Source organism: Tasmannia lanceolata, unplaced genomic scaffold (assembly GCF_043159265.1).
Source record: "Tasmannia lanceolata isolate RefF3 unplaced genomic scaffold, GAP_Taslan_0.1 ptg000029l, whole genome shotgun sequence".
NCBI classification, from domain to species: domain Eukaryota; kingdom Viridiplantae; phylum Streptophyta; class Magnoliopsida; order Canellales; family Winteraceae; genus Tasmannia; species Tasmannia lanceolata.
Genome location: NW_027518706.1, coordinates 6,387,117 through 6,410,116, shown reverse-complemented (window position 1 = coordinate 6,410,116; position 23,000 = coordinate 6,387,117). Strand labels below are relative to the sequence as shown.

At 38.5% G+C, this 23,000-nt stretch overlaps 1 protein-coding gene and 2 long non-coding RNA genes across 4 annotated transcripts; all 3 read left to right on the top strand.

Moving 5' to 3' along the window:
* LOC143858904 (uncharacterized) lies at positions 1-839 on the top strand. Its single transcript, XR_013239070.1, has 3 exons — positions 1-92; positions 497-678; positions 769-839. It is a non-coding gene; the product is annotated as an uncharacterized LOC143858904 (long non-coding RNA).
* A 7,586-nt stretch (positions 840-8,425) lies between these two features.
* Positions 8,426-9,012, top strand: LOC143859104 (uncharacterized). Its single transcript, XR_013239152.1, has 3 exons — positions 8,426-8,600; positions 8,685-8,779; positions 8,878-9,012. It is a non-coding gene; the product is annotated as an uncharacterized LOC143859104 (long non-coding RNA).
* Positions 9,013-15,459: 6,447 nt separating this feature from the next.
* Positions 15,460-22,452, top strand: LOC143859369 (putative LRR receptor-like serine/threonine-protein kinase At3g47570). Of its 2 annotated transcripts, none has more exons than XM_077370089.1 (2): positions 15,460-18,224; positions 21,920-22,452. In XM_077370089.1, the coding sequence occupies exons 1-2, from the start codon at positions 17,687-17,689 to the stop codon at positions 22,312-22,314; spliced, it is 933 nt and encodes a 310-aa protein (XP_077226204.1). In that variant the 5' UTR covers positions 15,460-17,686; the 3' UTR covers positions 22,315-22,452. Both variants share the same exon structure in this region; 1 of them encodes a protein (XP_077226204.1).
* Positions 22,453-23,000: the final 548 nt, after the last annotated feature.

The following is a 23,000-nucleotide window of genomic DNA, read 5'->3' as shown; positions in this document are numbered from 1 at the left end:
CTCTCCCCTCTCCCCTCTCCCCTCTCCCTTCTCTCCTTGCCTCCTCACCTTGTTCGCAACCATCACTCTTCTGTGAGGCATCACACCAGCGAGTATCTCCCTCTCTCTCTCTCTCTACTTATCTCTCTCGTCTCTCTCTCTTCTCTCTCTCTCTCTGTATCTCCCTCTCTCTCTCTCTCAATCTATTTTGCTTATTTTCTTCTTGTTTTTAGGGGTGATTACTATTTTAGTTGACATCTAACCTAATTTCATTTTTCTTGCCTTTTGTTTGCTACCGTGATCTTTCTTTGCTTTTTTGTTTTTCTCGATTCTGCTTTTTTTCCCGGTTTTTTGTTTTTCTTGAAGTCAAACCTATTTTGGTTTTTTGTGTTTCTTGAAATCCAACCTATTTTTGCTTTCTGCTGTTTTTTCTATTTTTTTGCTTTTTTGCTATGATATTTATTTCTTAAACTATTGAAACTAAAACTTGTAGATCTCCCTGTACCCCGATGTGAAGACGAAGAACTAAGAAGCTGAATCTAGGGTTTTGGTCTTTTGGTAATGTTGGTTGATCTGTACGCATGGGACACGATGGAAATGAAGCCAAACATCAGCATCACGAATTCATCTGTGAGCAATGCCACTGTCTTTACTGAAATATCAACATCGTTGGATCAATATTATACGGCAAAATATATGGTGAGTGATATTGACACATGCATGCCCTTATTTTCTTTTTGATTCTTATGGATTAGGTATGATGAGTGATATTGAAACCTATGTTTATAGACCATTCAGGCAATGCAAGGTCCTCCTAAAGAAGAAGTTTGAGATTTTGTCTCCAACTTAGAAGGGTTGACCGTAGAGGAGAGATGCGATGCATTTGCTAATCTTGTGAATATCGATGTGGAACTCTTCAATATGATTAAAGAGCTTAATGACAGAGAGAAGCAGAAATGGATCCAACTTCTAACCCACCAGCCTACCTATCTGGTATGGCTTCTTTTTGGCAAAATCACATAAAAAGTCCTAACCAATCAACATGCATAGTTCTGATACTGATGAATATTTTGTTCTTCATTTGTTTAATTTATAGATCAATTGACTTTTCTTTACATGTGATGTGCTTTCTTCATTGAACGTTGGAAGAATTTGGAACTCTGAGCAGGTTCACTGAGCCTAGCCTGCACTTGTTAAGCTTGGCATATTAATTGCCTCTTGACAGAAGCTCCAACCCCCTCCCTTCCCCTCGTACTCTAAAAATGCAATATCTATAATATGAATGTGTCATCATCAATAAACATAAAATACTCCCTGTATACAAGAATCTGTCTAGATATGTCAATGTATGACTGAGTATTCTCTCAATTTCATTGCATTACTTGGATACAAAAAGGCATAGTTTAGCACATTGCACTACTTTCTTAAGGGTTATTGTTTGTTGTATAAATGTTTCCCAATTGCATTTATTTTTTGCTATAAATGTTTCCTAGTTGCACATTGCAGTACTTTCTTAGATCCAAATGGGGTACATACATTTACGGACCAAAAGACTCCTTTTATAGAGGTTTGGAATCAAAACTAGCTTTTATACACTTCTAACAGGCAGAATGGATGAACCACGGTCATCCATTAGACGTTTGAAACTGGCCATTTGGCACAGTCGCTTGGACGATTGACCGTCCCTGTGCGCTGTCATCCGAAAGAATTAAAGAACATGGATTCAACTTCTCAGGTGAGTTTTTATTTTTAATTCCCAATCCTCGCACTGGCGTTGTTTCTTCTTGTTTAATTAGTTAATCCTTTTCACCTGTGTAAAGGCATTAGAGCCCAATGAAGAAGTGAAATTGCCCTGTTCTGAATCCCATATTCGACCCCTTAAATTGAATTTTGAAAAGTCTGCTTAGCTTGGCATGCCCGCACATCCTCCACACACGCACGAGCTCACCACACTAGTCATGCTGACCGATCACACTGGAAATTCTCGACCGAAGCCAACACATAGGCAAAATGAGGGGTATCTATCTATAGTAGTACAATATTGCACTACCCCTGTTAAAGACTTTGGTCCTGTTCGTTTTGGATTTTGAGAATTGAATTTTAGCCCAAAATATAATCAGTTTTTGGACTAAAAACTGATTCTCAAAATCCAAAACGAACAGGGACTTAACTAGTAACTCCAATGCCTAGACTCCTTGCCTTGCGACCCGTTTTCTGACACATGTGCTAACTCTCGTTCACTACAAATGGTTAGTCATGGAATTCTCTAAGCCCATTTATGTCTTGGATTTTGAGTCCAAAACTGAACATTGGACTAAAAAAATAAAGGGAAAATTGTCAATTGGTGACACAAAAATGACAAAATAGTGGATAGGTGACACCCTTTTGAAAGCTTGTAAACGGAGGTCAAAACACCTTTTACGTATTGGCTTTTTACCTAAATACCCTTAAAGAAGGAAAAACTCATCGTTTTAACTTCTCTTCATTTTTAACTGTTTGGAAGCTTTTTTTCACTTTTTCTCTCTCCTTTTTCATTTTTAACCACCTCCCACCCATCTTCTCCGGCGTGAGGTGGTGGCCGGCGTGAAGATTAACCCATTTTCTCCGGTGTGGGGCGGTTTTTTATGCTAATCCGAACCTCTTTTCTTCATAGTGGACCGTATTCTGGCGAGGTCGTCATTTTTTCTGGCGTCTTCCCCATCGTCTCAGGTATGGTAGGGTATCATGTTTCGTTTTTTTTTTTTTTTTACTTTTATTTTCCTTCTATTAAGTTACTTTTGTGGTTTAGGGTTTTATTTTCACTATTGGGAAGCCTTTACACATATAGGGTTTCATTTTTTATTTTTTTCCTAGTAAGTTGGCTTTGATGAGAAACTGTTGACATCTACTGGTTCATTTTCACTGTGGAGAACCCTCTTTTGATAATTTCCCATTTTCAGTGTTGAGAGATTATCTCCCTTTTGAGATTGATAATCCCCCACTTCCATTGTTGATAACCCCCTTTTTATTATTGACAACCCCCCTTTGAAATTGATAATCTCCCTTTTCCAGTGTTGAGAACCCCCTCTATGTAGTTCATAATCCCCCACATTTCCAGTGTTGAGAACCCCTTGTTGAGGTTGATAATCCTCCATTTTCAGTGTTGAAAACCCCATCTAGGTAGTTGATAAACCACATATTTACAGTGTTGAGAAGCCCCTCTAGGTAGTTTATTATCGTTTTGTGTCGAATAAGGTCGCAATTATTTGCTTGTATGTAGATGACATGTTGATTCTTGGTTCCGATCTCTCTGTAGTGAGTGACGTGAAACTAACCTTGGGTAAAGAATTCGACATGAAAGACCTGGGTGTTGTTGACACCATTCTTGGTATGAAAGTAAGTTTTGAGAGGCAAGGAATTTACCTTAACCAAGCCCATTATATTGAAAAACTACTTTCTATATGGGGATGCAGTGAGTGCAAACCGATTGAGACACCATTTGATTATACCAAGAAGCTGATCTCTAATGAAGGAGACAGTGTGAATCAGTTAGATTATTCTAGACTGATTGGTAGTCTCATGTATGCTATGAGTTGCACTAGGCCAGACATAGCCTTTACAGTTGGTATGCTGAGTCATTTTACTAGTAATCCTGGCCATGAGCATTGGGATGCCCTTATGAGGCTAATGAGATACCTTAAGGGTACTCAAAATTATGCTCTTTGTTATAGTGGCCATCCTCCTGTTTTGGAAGGATATTCTGATGCATCATGGGGCTCAGAATTAAGAGACAGTAAGTCTACCAGTAGTTATATGTTTACCTTAGGTGGAGCTGCTGTTGCGTGGAAGTCGAAGAGACAGACACTGCATTGCCTTGTCGTTTATGGAATCAGAACTTTATGCTCTAGCTTCAACTGCAGATGAAGCAGAGTGGATAAAGAATCTGATTATGGACATTCCACTTACTAGGTTAAGGATTCATTCCTTAAGTGTCTTCTGTGATAATCAAGCTACAATTACGATTGTGAAGAACTCACTCTTTAATGGTAAGAGGAGACATCTTAGGCTGAAACATGCCATGCTGAATTATCTCATTAAACACGGGATTATCACTTTGATTGATGTGAGATCGAAGGATAATATGGCCGATGCTCTCACAAAAGGATTGAATAAAGCTCGAACATTCAAAATGGAGTCTGTTTGTGTTTGTGTTTCAATTTGAACAGGGGAACTTGTTCCTGAATGGGTGGATAACTTGTAAATTTAAACAGGTTTTAGACAAGTGTCTTTGTGTTTGTGTTTCAAGTTAAATAAGGGAACTTGTTTATTAATGGCTAGGGAACTTGTAAATTAAAACATGTTATGATGTGTGTTTGTGTTTGAAGTTGAACAGGGAAACTTGTTTGTAAATGGCTCAGGAACTTGTAAATTTATATGGTTGGTGGCCCATTTTTTGGGTTGATAACCCACTTTATCTACCTGATAAAATGGTTGGTGACCCATTTATTAGGTTGATAACCCACTTTACAATGTCAATCACCCCAAAAATTGGAAGGTTGGTAAGCCTAATTTCCAATTCCAGTAACTTTATCTATGCAGGTAATTTGTTGGTAACCCACTTTTTAGGTTGATAACTCACTTTGCATTGTCAGTCACCCCATAAGGTGGGAGGTTGATAAGATGGTTGCCAAATTCCAGTAGCTTTATCAACACTGAAAATTGGTTGATAACCCATTTTATTAGTCGGTGACCCACTTCCGAATGTTGGTAACCTTATTTTGAGGTAGTCGATAACCCAGAATCCCTCATTCCAGTAGTTTTAATACCCACTGAATGTGTTGATAACCCACAAAATTTGGAGTTGATAACCCGGTTTGTAAATTCTAGTACTTTTATCAACACATGGATTGGGTTGATGACCCAATTTGTGTGTCGGTAACCCACTACCGAATGTTGGTTCCAGTGGCTTTATCAACCCTGGTATGAGTTCGTAACCCAACTTGTGCGTTGGTAACCCATTTCCGAATATTGGTAACCCTGTTTTCAAGGAGTAAATAACCTGGATTTTGAATTCCAGTAGCTTTATCAACCTTGTGAATCGGTTGATAATCCCCCTTCTCTTGTGTTGAGAACCCCTGTTGAGGTTGATAATCCTCATTGTCCAGTGTTGAGAACCCCCTGTTGAGGTTGATAATCCCCCTTCTCCAGTGTTGAAAACCCCCTCATGGGAGGTTGATAATCCCCATTTCCTGTGTTGAGAACCCCCTATTGAGGTTGATAATCCCCTACTCCAGTGTTAAAACTCCCTATTGAGGTTGATAATCCCCATTCTCTAGTGTTGAAAACCCCCTCAGGGAGTTTATAATACCCATTTCCAGTGTTGTGAATCCCGGTTGAGGTTGATAATTAATATTTGTAGTGTTGAGAACTCCCTGTTGAGGTTGATAATCCCCCTTCTCCAGTGTTTAAACCCCCTCAAGGGAGGTTGATAATCCCCATTTTCAGATTGTTGCCAATCCTCTTTTGGATCATTGTTCATATAGTAATTTTTGGTATGGTTTCTACACTTGATAATCACATATTTGAGTTGCGAATCCCATTTTAAGAAACATGAACTTACATTACAATTAATTATTTTTTTCTTTTGTGACAGTGATAATATATATAGTTGGATTGGGAGAAGGCAAAGTCTACAATGAAGACGCGTGTAAGTATAGTCTTTTTTGTTCTCGTTTTAGATTGTTAGTCAATAGAATGCTCTTTTATTCTCTAATTGTGTTAATAGGCAAATGAGAGGCGGAGTCGAAAGTCTAATAGGAAGCTCGCAATGGGTTTAAAGAATGAGGAGATGAAAATGAAAGGTGGTAAGGGAAAATGAAATTGAGAGGTGAAAAGGGAGAAATGAAACTGAAAGGTGAGAAGGCAAAAATGAAAAATAAAGGTGAGAAGAAGATAGTTGAAGTGAAAGGTCAGAAGATGAAAACCAAAGTGAAAGGTCAGAAGATGAAAACTGATGTGAAAAGTGAGAAGATGAAAAGCAACGTGAAAGGTGAGAAGAGTGAAGTGAAGGCCAAACATGTAAGTGTATTTGATCTTTACAGTTTTAATCTAAGTTACTTGATAAAAGTTCAAGCTCTGATTATGTATGTTGTTTTACAGGATCCATATGTCCCTGCACGATGTTCTCCATCGTGCTTTATTAAGGAGATGCGGAGTACACAGTTCCGGCAGTCCCACTATGATGCTATAGGCAAGACCCCTTTCAAGGACTTCATCCGCCTAGAACAGAATCCGCTAGAAGAGGCTGTCATGCATAAGCCTCTAATTAGAGCACTACACAGTAAGTGGATTCCGGCGACGAAGACATTCATGCTAGGAGGTATCGCAGTTCCATTTAGGGCTAGCGATGTTGCATTGGCTTTAGGCCTTCCACTTAGAGGGGAAAAAATTAATTTGGCGAGGGTTCCGTGGACGGACAAGAGTAAATCCACTCCTTTACTGCCTGGGTGGCCATTTCGTAGAGGATCTGTTCTGGCATCTGACCTTTCTGTGCAAATCAATGCCTTAGTTGGTCTAGAGGACCAACCCTCCATAGAGACTTGTGTGAAATATGTCGTGCTACACCTATTCGCTACTGTGTTATTCACTCAGGCTGTACATCAGTCCGACCAGCTGTTTTGGCCCTATATCGATGATTTAGAGAAGATGTGCGACTATAACTGGGGGGAAGCAGTATACAATTGGTTACTCGAGTATTTAAACGCATCCGTCGCAGGGGGGAAATATCTTGGAGGTTGCTCCCTCACATTGCAGGTATCATGGCCTCTGCAATAGTTTGCCTTTTTATTTATCTTCCTATTAATAAAATATTAACAAAGTCTGTCTTGTGTGTGCAGGTGTGGGTTTTCGAGCACACGAAGTTGTGGATACCAAAAAATTCAGATGCATGTCCACGTCTTCTGAAGTGGAAGTCGAAAGGAAATGAATCGAATAAGTACTATATGATTGAGCATGGGAAGATAGACAAATCTGAGGTGAGACCCTATCTACTAGATACCATTTTAGATAGTCGGTAATATTTTCTGATCTAACAACTTTCTCGAATCGTTAGGTAGTGGTGACATTGACGCCACGAGAGGACGAACTGCGGTACATTTCTGAGCAGGTATCGCAATGGACCTCTTTTTATATTATGTTTTATTTAACTTGGTAATGTTTACAAATTTTGTGTGTTGTATCCCTTATTTGTATATTAGGAACCCGAGGAAGAAGGAATCATTGAGCAGGGAGAACCATTAGGGCAGTCACCTACTGTCCCAGCATTGACCGGCACACCTGCGTTTGAAGGAAGGGATACTGTAGTTGAGGAGGTGATGAGGAGGGTGGTGAGGAGGCCAGTGAGGATAGGAGGATAAAAAGAGAGTGGGAGAAGATAGGAGAGGCATGAGACAATATAAAAAAAAGAGAGGGTACATAATGAAGAGGAGAAGGAGAGGTTAAGAAGAGTCAGGGTGGAGATGGAGGCGGAGAAGGAGAATTTACGACTACAGATTGCAGCTGAGAGGGAAATTATACGGAAGGAGTGGGAAGCGATGAGAAGACAGGAGGGAGACAAAGCTGAAATGGACAAGGAAGAATTGAGAAAAGATGGGGAAAAAAGAAGAGAGGAGGAAGATATGGAGGTCATAAATGTGATGAGTCAGGCTGACGATGTTGGCTTCATAAATGAAGCAGTTATAACAGGAGCGTCAGATGTTGTTACCATTCTCGATAGCCCTGAGGGTAAAGAGAAGAGGAAGATGACGGAAAAATTAGGGAGCATTGAGAGGAGAGTGAAAAATCAGAGAAGGGATAGGAAACCAAGCTACGCCAAGAATAGCCCCTATACAGTACCCCCAGTGACAAAGAAAAAAAGTGAGAGGGCAACGAAGAAAGTAACACGGAGGCGAACTGATCTCATTCAGAAGTTGAAAAAACAAGACCAAAGGCAAGTACACTTGTTTTCAATTAACCATTATTCAAAGTTAGATACTTGCTTCCTCTAACCTTTGTATATTTTTGCAGTCGTATTCTCATGACCGTTGACGGGGTAAAAGTCTTGGCCGAGGATCTCGAAACATTGTGGAACCTGAAAGGAGTCCTCAGTGGCCAAGTAAGTGTCATTTTTTAAATTAAGTGTTGTCTTCAGTACCCATTGTTGAGGTAATTAAGAATTTTTTTTGAGTTGTAGGTGTTGGATGTATTTGGGAAGTATTTGTGCGCCTCCAGCAATGCCTTGACTGGACGGATTGTATATATTCCTTCGTCACTACATGTAAGAGGCTTTTTTGTAGCTATACATGTTACTTTACAACTTGTCCATCATTTAGTGTTCCCACAAAATTCATTTCATTGTACAGGGATATAAGACTTCAGGGCGTGATTCAATGGATGACAAAAATAAGTTGGACTCCGATCGATTGGCGAACGAGCTATTGCATCGTACACTTGACCATATCCCGTTAGAAGATATTGGGATGCTTTTAATCCCATGCTGTCAAGACTTTCATTGGGCTCTTGTGCTTGTTGATATGGTGAATAAAAAGATGGTCGAGTTCAACTCAATGGAAGGGGACTCATTTCAGGAGCGAGCATCTCCCACTGTAAGTAAATTAACATCTTCCGTAACATTTAAAGTTACATCCATATGTATAACACTCAATATTCATTCGTTGTCTTAAATTCAGGTAGCATTAATGAAGGAATATTTGAAGGGCCGGGGTTGCAACATCGATGACTTTCCATATTCACAGATGGATGGCTTCCGAAAGCAGAACAATGGGTGGGTTCAAACTTAAAAATTTCGAATTTTTGTTAGTATTCCTATCTCATTCGTAGTTAGCTTAAAAGTAACTCCATTCAATGCATGCTTTTATACAGGGTTGATTGCGGCGCTTTTGTCCTAAAAGCGATTGAGCATTTCTACCATGGTCAACCACTGAACTTTGGGCCGACAGACATTCCTGAATTTCGGCTACAACTCTGTGAGAGATTTTTACGAGGAGAGTTTGGGGACTGCACACTTATATAGGAACACCTTCTAATGTTCATGGATGTTTATTTTTTCTGATGATCATGCTAAAAACTTTATTTTTTAATGGAGATTGGCAGGGGAATTGTTAAATGGCAAGGGAAGTTGTTATGGTCTGTGTTTTTGTTTGTGAATGGGTGGAGAACTTGTAAATTGAAATAGGTTTAATGGAAGTGTGTTTGTGTTTGTGAATGGGTGGAGAACTTGGTTGGTGAAACAGGTTTTATGGAATTGTGAACTTGTTTATGAATGTGGAGAAGTTGTAAATGTAAGCAGGTTTTATGGAAGTGTGTTTGTGTTTGTGTTTCAATTTGAATATTGGAACTTGTAAATTTAAACAGCTTTTAGAATATGAAGTGTGTAGGGAAGTGATAAATTAAAACATAATATGATGTGTGTTTATGTTTGTGAACAGAATATGAAGTGTGTTTGTGTTTGTGTTTAAACAGGTTTTAGACATTTTCAATTCTAGCAGCTTTGCTCCCCTGGAAAATGGTTGGTGACCCTTTTTCTGGGTTGGTAACCCACATTCCACGGTCAATGACCCAAAAAAAGGGAGGTTGGTAACCTTAATTTTCAAGTCCAGTAGCTTTACTCCCCTGGAAAAATGGTAGGTGACCCTTTTTCTGGGTTGGTAACCCACCTTCCAAGGTCAATGACCCAAAAAAATGGGAGGTTGGTAACCTTAAGTTTTAATTCCAGCAGCTTTACTCCCCTGGAAAAATGGTTGGTGACCATTTTTCTGGGTTGGTAACCCACATTCCATGGTCAATGACCCAAAAAAAGAGAGGTTGATAACCATAATTTTCAAGTCCAGCAGCTTTACTCCTCAGGAAAAATGGTAGGTGACCCTTTTTCTGGGTTGGTAACCCACCTTCCAAGGTCAATGACCCAAAAAAAATGGGAGGTTGGTAACCTTAAGTTTCAATTCCAGCAGCTTTACTCCCCTGGAAAAATGGTTGGTGGCCCTTTTTCTGGGTTGGTAACCCACATTCCACGGTCAATGACCCAAAAAAAGGGAGGTTGGTAACCTTAATTTTCAAGTCCAGCAGCTTTACTCCCCTGGAAATATGGTAGGTGACCCTTTTTCTGGGTTGGTAACCCACCTTCCAATGTCAATGACCCAAAAAAATGGGAGGTTGGTAACCTTAAGTTTCAATTCCAGCAGCTTTACTCTCCTGGAAAAATGGTTGGTGACCCTTTTTCTGGGTTGGTAACCCACATTCCAAGGTCAATGACCCAAAAAAAGGGAGGTTGGTAACCTTAAATTTCAATTCCAGCAGCTTTACTCTCCTGGAAAATGGTTGGTGACCCTTTTTCTGGGTTGGTAACCCACATTCCAAGGTCAATGACCCAAAAAAATGGGAGGTTGGTAACCTTAAATTTCTATTCCAGCAGCTTTACTCCCCTGGAAAAATGGTTGGTGACCATTTTTCTGGGTTGGTAACCCACATTCCACGGTCAATGACCCAAAAAGAGGGAGGTTGGTAACCTTAATTTTCAAGTCCAGCAGCTTTACTCCCCTGGAAAAATGGTAGGTGACCCTTTTTCTGGGTTGGTAACCCACCTTCCAATGTCAATGACCCAAAAAAATGGGAGGTTGGTAACCTTAAGTTTCAATTCCAGCAGCTTTACTCCCCTGGAAAAATGGTTGGTGACCCTTTTTCTGGGTTGGTAACCCACATTCCAAGGTCAATGACCCAAAAAAATGGGAGGTTGGTAACCTTAAATTTCAATTTCAACAGCTTTACTCCCCTGAAAAATGGTTGGTGACCCTTTTTCTGGGTTGGTAACCCACATTCCAAGGTCAATGACCCAAAAAAATGGGAGGGGTATTCAAGTGTACACAATGGGTTACCAAGTTCATAAGTGGGGTTATGGACTCTAAAGGGGGCTTTACTACCTCAATGGGGGTTTGAAGGTCAGTCCACAAGGTGTTCTAAGAGATTATCAGCTACCTAATGGGGCATTCAAGTCCGTACGGAGGCTTCTGTAAAGGGTAATCAAGTTGCAAATTAAGGGTTTTCAACTCTCTACACAAGGGGGTTTTCAAGTTTCTAAAGGGATTACTATGTACATAGAAGGGGAGTTACCAACAATGTACAAGGGCTTTTCAACACTCTCCAAGGGGGTTATCAAGCCTCTCCGAGGTGTATCAAGTGTCAAAACAAATTTATCAGGTAAATATATGGGACTTACCAACAGCAAATAAGGGATTATCAAGTGCAAAAAATTGTGATTCATGTACAAAAGGGTTTACATAAACCATCTATATTCGGGTCATCAAACACTAATACCAACTTTATTAGTAGGGTGCCAACTCTATAAGAACAGTTTCAGAGATAATAGAAGAAGCACAAGCCCTAACTCACCATTTTAAAAGGGTTATAAGATAAGGTTGTCAATCACAATAAAGATAGAGTTATCACACACAATACAGACAGGGTTATTATCACACACTAAAGACAGGGTTCGAACGCATTAATGGAAGCACTAATCCTAAGAGAGTAGATAACCTACTAACCTTCACTTACACTTCGTGGGTTTCAGGCGTTAATGGAGAAATTTGCAAGAGGTTGGCGGTAAGTTTGGGTAGGTGAAAAGTAAGAGAGAGAAAAATCTACTATAACATGTGCTTTTTGGCATGAGGGGTATCTGGGTAAAAGGCCATGTCAGAAAAAGGTGTTTCGACCTCCGTTCACAACTTTTCAAAAGGGTGTCACCCATCCACTATTTTTGCATTTTTCTCTCACCAATTGACAATTTTCTCAAAAATAAACACAATTTGAGTCCAATAATCAGATTTGGGCTCAAAATTTTTGGAGTGAAATTAGGCATCAAGAAATTTATTTGTAGGTGTGGCTTTTGTGGACCCCCTCGAGGGGAAAAAAATCAAATCGTAGACTTGGAAATTAGGAGGCCAAATTCCATAAAACAGGACAAAGACGCTACAAGAATAGCCATACAGTTCACAAATTTCTTTGTAAGGTGAGCCTTTTGTGGACCACTGCGAAGGGAAAAAATCAAATCATAGACTTGGAAATTAGGAGTGGACCACATTGAAGGGAAAAAAACCAAATCGGAGACATGGAAATTAGGAGTCCAAATTCCACAAGACCAAAATTACTCGAGTTATCGTGCTAGAGAGGTGATTGTACTCGCAGTTGGCACCATTTTGTCGGATAGAAAACCGAACAGTCTGTCTACCAACTTAGAAAAAATCTTGCTAGAGGACTGAAAGGGCCCGTAGTTTTACATCATGTACTGTGAGCCATTTAAATGCTATGCAATGCGCCATGTCCCACCGTGCGTGCCAAAAAGAGTGGTGGCATTCGATCGGTATGTAGGGGCGCTTCTGCGTGGTCGGTCAGTGTGACCATCTAATGTTGGTGTGTGCGTGTGGAGCGTGTGAGAATGTGTGCGGGTTCCTCTGTACTTACACATATGGAAAGGACTTTTCAGGTGTACTCGTGACGTCTAAACGTAGAGACTCTTAGGATCAGCAGATCGTTGGACTCAAGCTAAACGACAAAGGACACAAACAGACCACTAGTGCAAGAGATAGTTTAATTAAAGAGATAGACTCACTTGAGAAGATGAATTTATTGCTAACTTAATCCAAGTATAGCTACAGTTACGAGAAGTAGAGGGTACAAGTGCTTAAAAGAAAAGATAAAATGGTAAAAACATGTTTGGATTTGGTTTTGTGACCTCTTCCATGGAGACAAACATTTCCATATACAGCTTTATTCTAGTAACCGTTCTTTATTACCCCACGTTCTCTTGGAGGGAACTTTTTTTATAACTACCCATGATGGGTTCCCTTATTCTCAGGTCCTTCATTGTCCAGGTGGTTATCATCCGTCTTCTCACGATTGGAAACTGTAATGCCACATCCTTGAATCAGACAAACCAGATGTTACTCTTACTATTTCGGTCCCATTTGAATTGGCTTTAAGTTTGAACACACACTATAGGCACAGTCCTCCACACGCCCAATAAATGTCAGCATGGCATATACTTTGTTGACCAAACTACAAATGATTAGTCATGAAATTTTCTAAGCTCGTTTTTGTTTTGGATTTTGTGAATCGATTTTGAGGCCAAAACAGATCATTGGACTCAAAACTAAACACAATTTGCATCCAATAATCAGTTTTGAAATCAAAATTGATTCTCAAAATCCAAAACAAAGAGGGCCAAAAGCTTTGAGCGAGCCGTGTTATTTAATCTAAAGACCTAATAAATAAACTGATGAAATCAAGTCAATTGATGGCCGACACAATCCAAGTGACTAGTCCCAATCACCATACGTAAAGTGAGCAATAATTTTTCCTCCTCACAAAAAAAGTTGATGTAATGTATAGTAATTAGGAGTCAAGAAATTAGGTGAGGCTACGTTAGATAAAATGTAATTGGTAGTCAATGCATCTTCATTTCTTTCCATATAAAGGCCAAGTGAGATAAAATGAAATTGGGAGATAAAAAAATGACCAAGGTGATAATTTCAGGTAGAGCCAATGAGGAGATTTAGCCACATCCTCAATGACTTGTTCCTCTCTCATCCTTTGAACAAGCTTTGGATATAGGACTTCTTTGTACATCTTTACATATTATAACCCTCTTTGAAGGGATTTTGTTTTTCTTTCTTCAAAAGATACATAGATTTTATTGGGCAAGTGTAGGAGACTCAGAAAATCTTTGAGTGATTAAGTTGTACCTGGACAAACCTCATTCTGTTTGAGACTGGTGGCTTTTCTGTAGACTCTGTCATGAGTTGGACCAGGACCTAGACGAACCTAATTAGCCCCCAATGGAAACCCTACACTCAAGATTTTATATACTTTGTTGACTCGGTCATTTTTAGGACTCAGCCTAGATAGAAGTTGGACTTGAACGAACCTAATTCCGTCCTCCAACTGACAGTAGCACTCGGAAGCACAACCTCAGTACGTTAGCTATAGGACAGGCTTGTTATCGTGCTAGAGAGGTGATTGTACTAACACAGTTGGCACCATTTTGTCGGATAGAAAAACGAACAATCTGTCTACCTGCCTAGAAAAAATCTTGCTAGAGGACTGAAAGGGCCTCATCACTTCTGAAATTTGGAGAGCTACCATTTATGACAACTCATAGGAATTCCCGTCCATATGCTTCCTAGGGTGGCTTCCACCTCTTGAAATGGCATAGGCGCGTTAGGGCTTCATCCACATGAGGGAGACTCTCTAGTAGACATAGCATTATTTAGATTTTCCTCTAGCAAAGGATTTTTCCTGTTAGAAGTCACTTTATCATGTGTATCAGCATTGGAAACATTAGGTCACTAGAATTCTAGGAAACACTAGCGCCCGTAATTTTACGTTTGTATTGTGAGCCATTTAAATGCTATGCAATGCAATGCACTGTGTCCCACCGTGCGTGCCAAAAAGAGTGGTGGCGTTCGATCGGTATAGAGGGGCACTCCTGCGCAGTCGGTCAGTGTGTCCATTAGGGGTGGACATGGTTCTGGTTCGAACCGAGGAACCAAACCTGTTAAAGACTTTGGTCCTGTTCGTTTTGGATTTTGAGAATTGATTTTTAGCCCAAAATATAATCAGTTTTTTGGACTAAAAACTGATTCTCAAAATCCAAAACAAAGAGGGACTTAACTAGTAACTCCAATGCCTAGACTCCTTGTGACCCGTTTTCTGACATGTATTCAAACTCTCGTTCACTACAAATGGTTAGTCATGGAATTCTCTAAGCCCGTTTATGTTTTGGATTTTGAGTCCAAAACTGAACATTGGACTAAAAAATAAACACAATCTGAGTCCAATAATCAGATTTGGACTCAATTTATTCTAAAGATCCAAAACCTACCGGGCCAAAGGCTTGGCGCGAGCCAAATTTATATAATCTAAAGACCTAATAATCGAGAGAACAAATGATTTTCAAAAAGAAAGAGGATGTAATGTGTCATAATTGTCAACTAATGGATTCTCACGAATGAGAAATTTTTTGGAGTGACATTAAGAGTCCATAAATTTCATTGAAAGTTGTGCCTTTCATTGAAGGGAAAAAAAAAACCAAATCGTAGACTTTGAAATTTGGAGTCCAAGTTCCATAACACGAGTTACACGATCAAGAGCAAAATTACTCTAGTCAAGAAAAAAAGAGTTTTGGGTTTCTAGATGTTATGTGCAGACCTACTGAATAATTTTGGGAGGGAGATATGTGATATTTTCTCGAGAAGAAGATAGATAAGTGTCAATGGTAATAATCTGCAAATGCTTATGTATACTGTAAATTCTACTGTTCTTAATAGTATGTAGGGAATTTAGTTTGAATTACTTCATGTAAAAGAAAAAGTCAAGAAGAAAAAAAAAACAAACGTTAGATAAAATGAAATTGGAAGTAAATGCATCAATCATTTCTTTCCATATAAAGGTCTAGTGAGATGAAATGAAATGGGCAGAACAAAAAAAAATGGTGTATCTGTTCATCAGCACAAGAAGAGCTTCAACCAAGATGGAGCTTTGGTCATTTATCCTCTCTTTAAATCTCTTCTTTGCTATGAACATACTACTTTCAGAATCTATAACCACCACCACCTTACTAGGAAACGAAACTGATCGAATGGCTCTGCTCTCCTTCAAGGGTGGTATAAGGAGTGATCCTCTTGAAGCCTTATCATCATGGAACCATACTCTCCATTTCTGCCAGTGGAATGGAGTCACGTGCGGTCGGAGGCATCAAAGGGTCACTGTATTGAACCTTAGTGGGCAGACCTTGGTGGGTACTCTATCTCCTGCCATATCCAACCTCACCTTTCTTAGGGAAATCCACCTCCAAGAAAACAGCTTCAATGGCCAAATATCCCAAGATATTGGCCGTCTATTTAGACTGAGATATCTTAATATGAGCCATAATTCCTTTGGAGGGGAAATTCCATCCAATCTCACCCACTGTAGGGACCTCGGAGTCATCGAATTGAGTTTCAATGAGTTGACAGGGAAAATTTCCATCCAACTTAGCACTCTACCGAAGCTATCCTGGTTGTATCTTGGTCATAATCTTCTTACAGGGAGCATTCCACCTCAACTAGGGAACGTTTCATCTCTCACCCGTCTCTATTTAGTTGAAAATAGTTTGGAGGGACACATCCCAGATGACCTGGCACGAATTAATAACTTGGAACATCTCATCCTGGCTGTAAATTTATTATCCGGTACAGTTCCTTCCTCATTTTATAATAATCTCTCCTTTCTTGTGGCCTTTGTCATGACAGATAACCAGTTACACGGAACCCTTCCACCCAACATAGGATTCTCTCTTCCTAAACTCCAATATCTACTTTTAGGAAGAAATCAATTTACCGGACACATTCCAGTTTCATTATCCAATGTTTCAAGTCTTGAATGGCTTGGAATGAATCATAACCAGTTTAGCGGACCGGTGCCTGAAAATATTGGATGGGGAAAGAATCTACTCAGAGTTGAATTGAGCTATAATTACCTAGGCGTTGGTAGACCTGATGACTTGAAATTTATCACTTCTTTGACCAACTGTAGTAATCTAAATTGGTTGGGCATGCAGAGAAATCATTTTGTTGGTCTATTTCCCAACCACATAGCCAATCTCTCAACTCAACTTTATCGGTTGTCAATAGGAGAAAACCAAATTTCTGGTAACATCCCTGGTCAGATCGGGAATCTCATCAACTTAAATCATTTGAGTATAAATTCAACCTTCATCACGGGTTCTATTCCCACTTCAATTGGGATGCTCCAGAACTTACATTAGCTCTACTTGGGAAATAATAGTTTGTCCGGGAAAATCCCACACAATATTGGAAATATTACTCAATTGACTGACCTTGATTTAGGATATAACAACCTTCAAGGAAGCATACCTCTATCTCTTGCAAACTGTACAAAACTTTTAGAATTGAGCCTTTCTCGAAATTACCTTACAGGTACGATACCAAAACAAATTATTGGCCTTTCTTCGCTATCAATGGCACTCTATTTGTCTCAAAATTTTTTAACTGGTTCTCTCCCATCAGAAGTGGGTAACTTGAAAATTCTAGAGAAATTGGATGTTTCTGAGAACAAATTGTCAGGTGAAATCCCAAGCACTCTTGCAAATTGTAAGAGCATGCGGGAACTTTATATGCAGGGTAACGCCTTTCGAGGAGATGTTTCGTTAGTTTTTACTACATTAACATCCATTGAAGTCCTTGACCTTTCATCCAATAACTTCTTAGGGAAGATTGCAAAATATCTAGAGGGGTTTAAGTTTCTACAATATCTAAACTTGTCTTTCAATAATTTTGAGGGTGAAGTTCCAAAACAAGGGGTCTTTGGAAATGCCAGTGAAATTTCAGTCATGGGAAATGATAATCTTTGTGGTGGTATCCTAGAATTAAAGTTGCCTACATGCCCAGTGCTAGCTAATGATAGACGAGGAGAAGCCCATGTTTCTAGAGTAATCATCCTAATAGTAAGTGCGGTTGTATGTTTGATTTTCTTATTGTGTGTCTCTGCTTCACTTTACTGGATAAGAAAGTCAAGGAAGAAACCATCTTCCCTATCTTCTATAGAGGGCCGGCATTTAAGGGTTTCTTATGCAGAGCTCTGTAAAGCAACATAAGGGTTCTCTTCAGCCAATTTGATAGGCATGGGAAGTTATGGATCAGTGTATAAGGGAATACTCAGTCGCACTGAAAATGTTGTTGCTGTCAAAGTACTCAACCTTCACGTAAGGGGAGCTTCAAAGAGTTTCATAGCTGAATGCAACACATTGAGAAACATTCGTCATCGAAATCTTGTGAAGATCTTAACTTCTTGTTCAAGCATCGATTTTGGAGGTAATGATTTCAAAGCTCTCGTGCTTGAGTTCATGCCAAATGGGAGTCTAGAGAAGTGGTTGCATTCAAAATTAGATGGACAACATCAATTAGGAAGTTTAAACTTCATTAAGAGATTAAACATAGCAATTGACATAGCTTCTGCGCTGGATTATCTTCACCATCATTGCCGTACACCGATTGTTCATTGTGATCTAAAGCCAAGCAACATTTTTTTGGATGAAGACATGAATGCTCATGTGGGTGATTTTGGGTTAGCCAAGTTTTATCCAAGAACCATTCAGAGCTCATCTGAAGATCTAAGCAGCACAACTGAATTAAAGGGAACTATTGGGTACATTGCTCCAGGTAATAATTTTATCATTTTTCGTCATCCAGTGTATTCTCAATGAGTTTTATAAAATATTTCTCACTTATTAGGGACATAATGTAGTGCAACAAAGGCTAAATTAGCATCTTGAACCAAAAAAATTACTTGATGACATTTCTATATTTATTGACAGAGTATATAGGAATGTTATTTTACATCAAGTGGTCTCGTACATGTCACCCGAATAATAGGCTGCCTTTTTACTACCTATGACCATGAGTTCTTTATGCACAATAGTTGTGTAGAAAATGATGATCATGTAAATGGTGTTAAAGTTATAATTTCAGAAAAATTCGGATAAGTAATTATTCAGTTATTCAATAAAATCTCGAATATTATTAGAAAATAATGAGAAATTCTGTAAATAAATTTCCAAAAAAACCCATGACTAATGTTTCTCAACCAAAAATAAACTTAAGATTTGGATAATTACTAATATCACTACTAATTGTCTAAAATACTTTTTAACATATCGTACCCTTTGTAAAGCATGGCCTAATCTTTTAGATGAGCATGTATTAGAACGTGGCATCTCCATAGAGTTACATTTAATATGAACTATTATGTGTTTCGTAAAATAATAGCATATTCTTATAAAATGATTGATTATAAGTTTAATTTTTATTCCCTTCTATTTTTTGGGTCTTTAATGTGGCTAATGAAAAAGCTTATGTTGATACCTCATTTTGTGTGTCATACGACCTACTGCGACCCAACACTCCAATGATGAATCAAATCGTGCTTCTTAAATGAACTAGAGCAGTAAAACACCCAAAAGACCCATGAGAGAAAAGTGCCTTTTTCGAAATTATCCAACTTTTCAAAAAGGGCCAAAATTCCCTGGAGTTGGCCAATCGGACGAGCCCCTGTTCGATTGGATCCCACTACCTTTGGGCGTCATTGCCACAGCCTGACACCATGTGTGCAACCCGTTTGCCATTTCAAAGATTGGGTGAACCATTTACCAAGATTGTCTAGAGCTGGACAATCGGCAACCACCCTTGAACGGAGGTATAATACTCTGAGACAAAGCCGAACATTTAGCAACCACTCATCCACGAAGGTATAACACCCTGTTTCCTCTTGCATCTGTAGATTTTGTGGTTACTGCGTCTGTAAATTTTGTGGTTACTGCATTAATTGTGGAGATTTTGGACTTAATAAGATTATTGGAGCCAAGGATTGAGCATCGTAGGAGGTCGGCTAATGAGGCTGCGGATATTCTAGCAAAGGAAGGAGTCCTTAGGGAGTCCATGCTAGTCGTGTCGCCGATTATCTCACCTGTCTAACAGGCTTTGTAATGGGTCTGCGGACCACTTTTATGTATCATGTGTGGGACATCTTGTCCCCGTCCAATACTTTTGACTATTAATGCAATGTCAATTTTTTTTGAAAAAAAACATAGAGTTAGGTAGTTGTTTTCATTCCACTGGCTCGGATGAAGGGTGGGGGTCAAGTAGCCACTTTCTAGCATCTGGCTCACAAGGATTTCCAGATTAATGACTAATGCCAAAGATCCCAATTGGCACATGCATCACAAGTTCACTCCATGCCATCTGCTGAAGGTGCACACACTTCCCTCTAGATGTCAGTGGAGGATGGTTCCCACACTAAGAACCCTTTCTTTCTTTCTAATAAATAGTTGTTTCTACTCATCCCTAGTCAAACATTTCAACTTTTGGTAATTGTTTTCAAAGAAAAGTGGTTTGGAAGAAAGATGAATTAGGTTCTCCAAAAGAGCTCGAGCACATGACAAGCGACACTTTCCTAGTTTGGGTAGATGGTTCTATACAGAGTCATGTCCGGGACTTAGGGCCCATAATCCCTCTTTGGTGATCCTAGGGTAACAAGTGGTACATTACCTCATTCCTTCTAGGATCGTAAGAATGCGGTGTGTGTGTCTGTCTAATCCAAGGAATGAATTTTGGCAATCCTCGATCGGAAGAGAAAAGTGGTAAGGCAAATCTATAACCAGGAATGCGGAGGCTAAGGCAAGGCAATAGTAGCATGTGGGCAAATCCAAGGAATGATTATTGTTTAACCAGCTATCAAAGGTTGTTACAATTCCAAACTAAACTCTAAGTAGCCCATTAAGAAGTGTAAAACAATGTGAGTCTTCCTCATAATGAAAACATGGTCATGAGAATGATTGAAGCCTTTTGGTAATTATCCTGAATTCCTTTTGCCAATTATCCTAAATTTAAGGTGTTTGATAAATATAAGTCAAGGAGACTTTTGGATTAATGTTGTGACTGAAATAGTGTTTCCCTTGGAAAGGAAGGTAAAATGATGCCATTTTCCTTTTCGAGACACGTTTGGTTGGCGTGAACTATTCATTCTACTTCCTTGTGTTTAATGGATTTTTCAACACTTGCCTTTTAACTTGCCTCTCCCAAGCAAGGTTCTAAATTTCGAACGAAATTCGGGTTTCGGTCGAGAACGAAATCGAAATTGGTTGAAATTGAAACGTTACAAAATTTAGATCGAAATTTCAGGCCGAAATTTAAGGGATATATCCAAAAAATCCTTTTTTATTTATTATTTAATGTTATCCCGAAATTTCAGCCGAAATTACCTAAATTTCGGCTGAAATTCAGTAATTTCGACGAAATTTTCTAAGGGATAAAATATTACCTAAATGGATTTCAATAGATTTCGAACGAAATTTTGAAATATCATGCATTCCGAAACCGAAATTTAAAACCTTGCTCCCAAGTCAACATGAAAGTGAAATTAAAGATTTGACATTTACAACTATTTTGTTTGTACTTAGAAAATGACATCATTTCACTTTCCTTTTACTTCTACTTATTTTTTTACTTTATAAGTAGTATGAAGTTTAATTTGATCCACTTTTGTAGTGCTTTTGCATTTGTAATCACTGATACTTTGTTGGTTTCAGATGAAGGAATCATGTTGAGAAATTATCATGGTCCAAAATTGACTAGCGGTTTTCAGTAATACATAGTGGAATGCTATTCATAACTTACATGACTTGATTGGCCAAAACCCATGTTATATAGATTCTTCTAAATGGCTGAAGTACCCGTGTGGGACACGTACGTCTCAAATTACAGGAGTCTTTAAAACAGTTCTAGATCTCTTTTATCTCTTTTCTGTTTTTTTCGGATGCTACTGCCACAACTTTATAATTATCACACATTTTGAATTTTACCCATCCTATTAGTAATTTTCTTAAAAAAGAAATAAAACGTTATATCTGCTTAACTTATTAAAATTTAAATATTTTACTGGTTAAAATAATATTATTATGTAAAAAATTAAAATTTGACAATTGATTAAAATATTTTGGCGAATCTACAAATCATTCTTTTTGAGGTTTACGGAATTCGACATTGTATATCCATGTCAGATTCTGACAATTGTACCTATACTAATGCAACATAGTACATAACTTCTATATTTCCTTTCATCGTGCTAAATCGTTTCTTATGTGTTTCTCTAAAGATTCTTGACTCTTTACACGCAACTTAGGTTTCTAAATGTGAAGAGACCATTCAATTATCTATCATCTCTTTGATAAAATTATCATCTCTTTGATAAAATTTCCACCTTTTTTTCAAAATCAAACCTCATATTTATTTTTAGTTTCTAACTGGTATCTTATATACTTTATTACATAAAAAATTGTAAAAGATGTGTGGAATTGTAGAATATGGGGCAGGTGATCATGTGTCCACAACCGGAGATGTGTATAGCTATGGGATTCTTTTATTGGAGATATTCACTGGAAAGCGCCCCACGGATGACATGTTTAAGGATGGCCTAAGTCTTCACAAATTTGTCCAGTTGTCTATGCCTGATCGAGTGATGGAGATTCTGGATCCATTAATTCTTTTAGAAGATGCTGAAGAAAGAGCTACAAATATTGCTGAGAATTACAATGATAAGATACATCGTTTGCAGGAGTGTTTGGTATCTTTAGTGAGGATTGGAGTGGTGTGTTCTGCAGAATCTCCGAGAGAACGAATGGGGATGGGAGATGTTGTAAAGGAAATGTGTTCTATTATAAACATATATCTTGGTGCTGGGCTCCATAGAGAATGATGAAATTCATTGCTACATCCGCTTTTGTTTCCCATTGGACAAAGATTACTATCTTACATGTGGTTTCTTTTATGTGTTTGTAAGTTAATGTTATATTATATGTGATTTGGTTAGTGGTGCCACTTGCAGGTAGTGTTTTTTTCTCATATCTATATTTTATCCAACTATTAATACAAAATTATTATCAAATGTTAAGTGTGAAGGTTTCCATTACAATACATTGATCATTCCATCACGAATTTCAAATAACATCACAAAGGATCTTTTGATCATATGGGAGATTTATGGAAGATGATTACCAAGCCATTAATTAAATCAAGGTAGCTTTGAAGAACCATGTTGGAAATTAAAGATAAGTTTGTTGAAGAAGGCTTTATTCTTCATTCTCCCTTTTTCTCCTTTCATTTGAATTTGTATGTGATGAATGTGTTTCTTCACATTCAGTCTTGGAGAAACCCTCTCTCCAAGTTTGTGTGGGGTGAGATAGGCCTATTTTGATGAGAAACACTCTCCTTTATTTTCTCCTTTTTATTCTCCTTTGAATCTTTTATGTTTTGTTTTCCTTCCTTTAAGTGACCCCCTGATTTTTTCCGTTATTGAACTCATCATGCACAAACCAATTAATCCTGAGGAATAAAGGGCATTTTATATTACTTCGCGATGCGTAATATAAACCAGTTTTAGGA

What these genes read in the sequence shown, in the direction of transcription:
- LOC143859369 (XM_077370089.1), top strand. Translation starts at nt 17,687, where the DNA reads ATGGGAAGTTATGGATCAGTGTATAAGGGAATACTCAGTCGCACTGAA. An exon ending in TATTGGGTACATTGCTCCAG is followed by an intron (nt 18,225 to 21,919) that starts GTAATAATTTTA and finishes GTGGAATTGTAG; the next exon opens with AATATGGGGCAGGTGATCAT.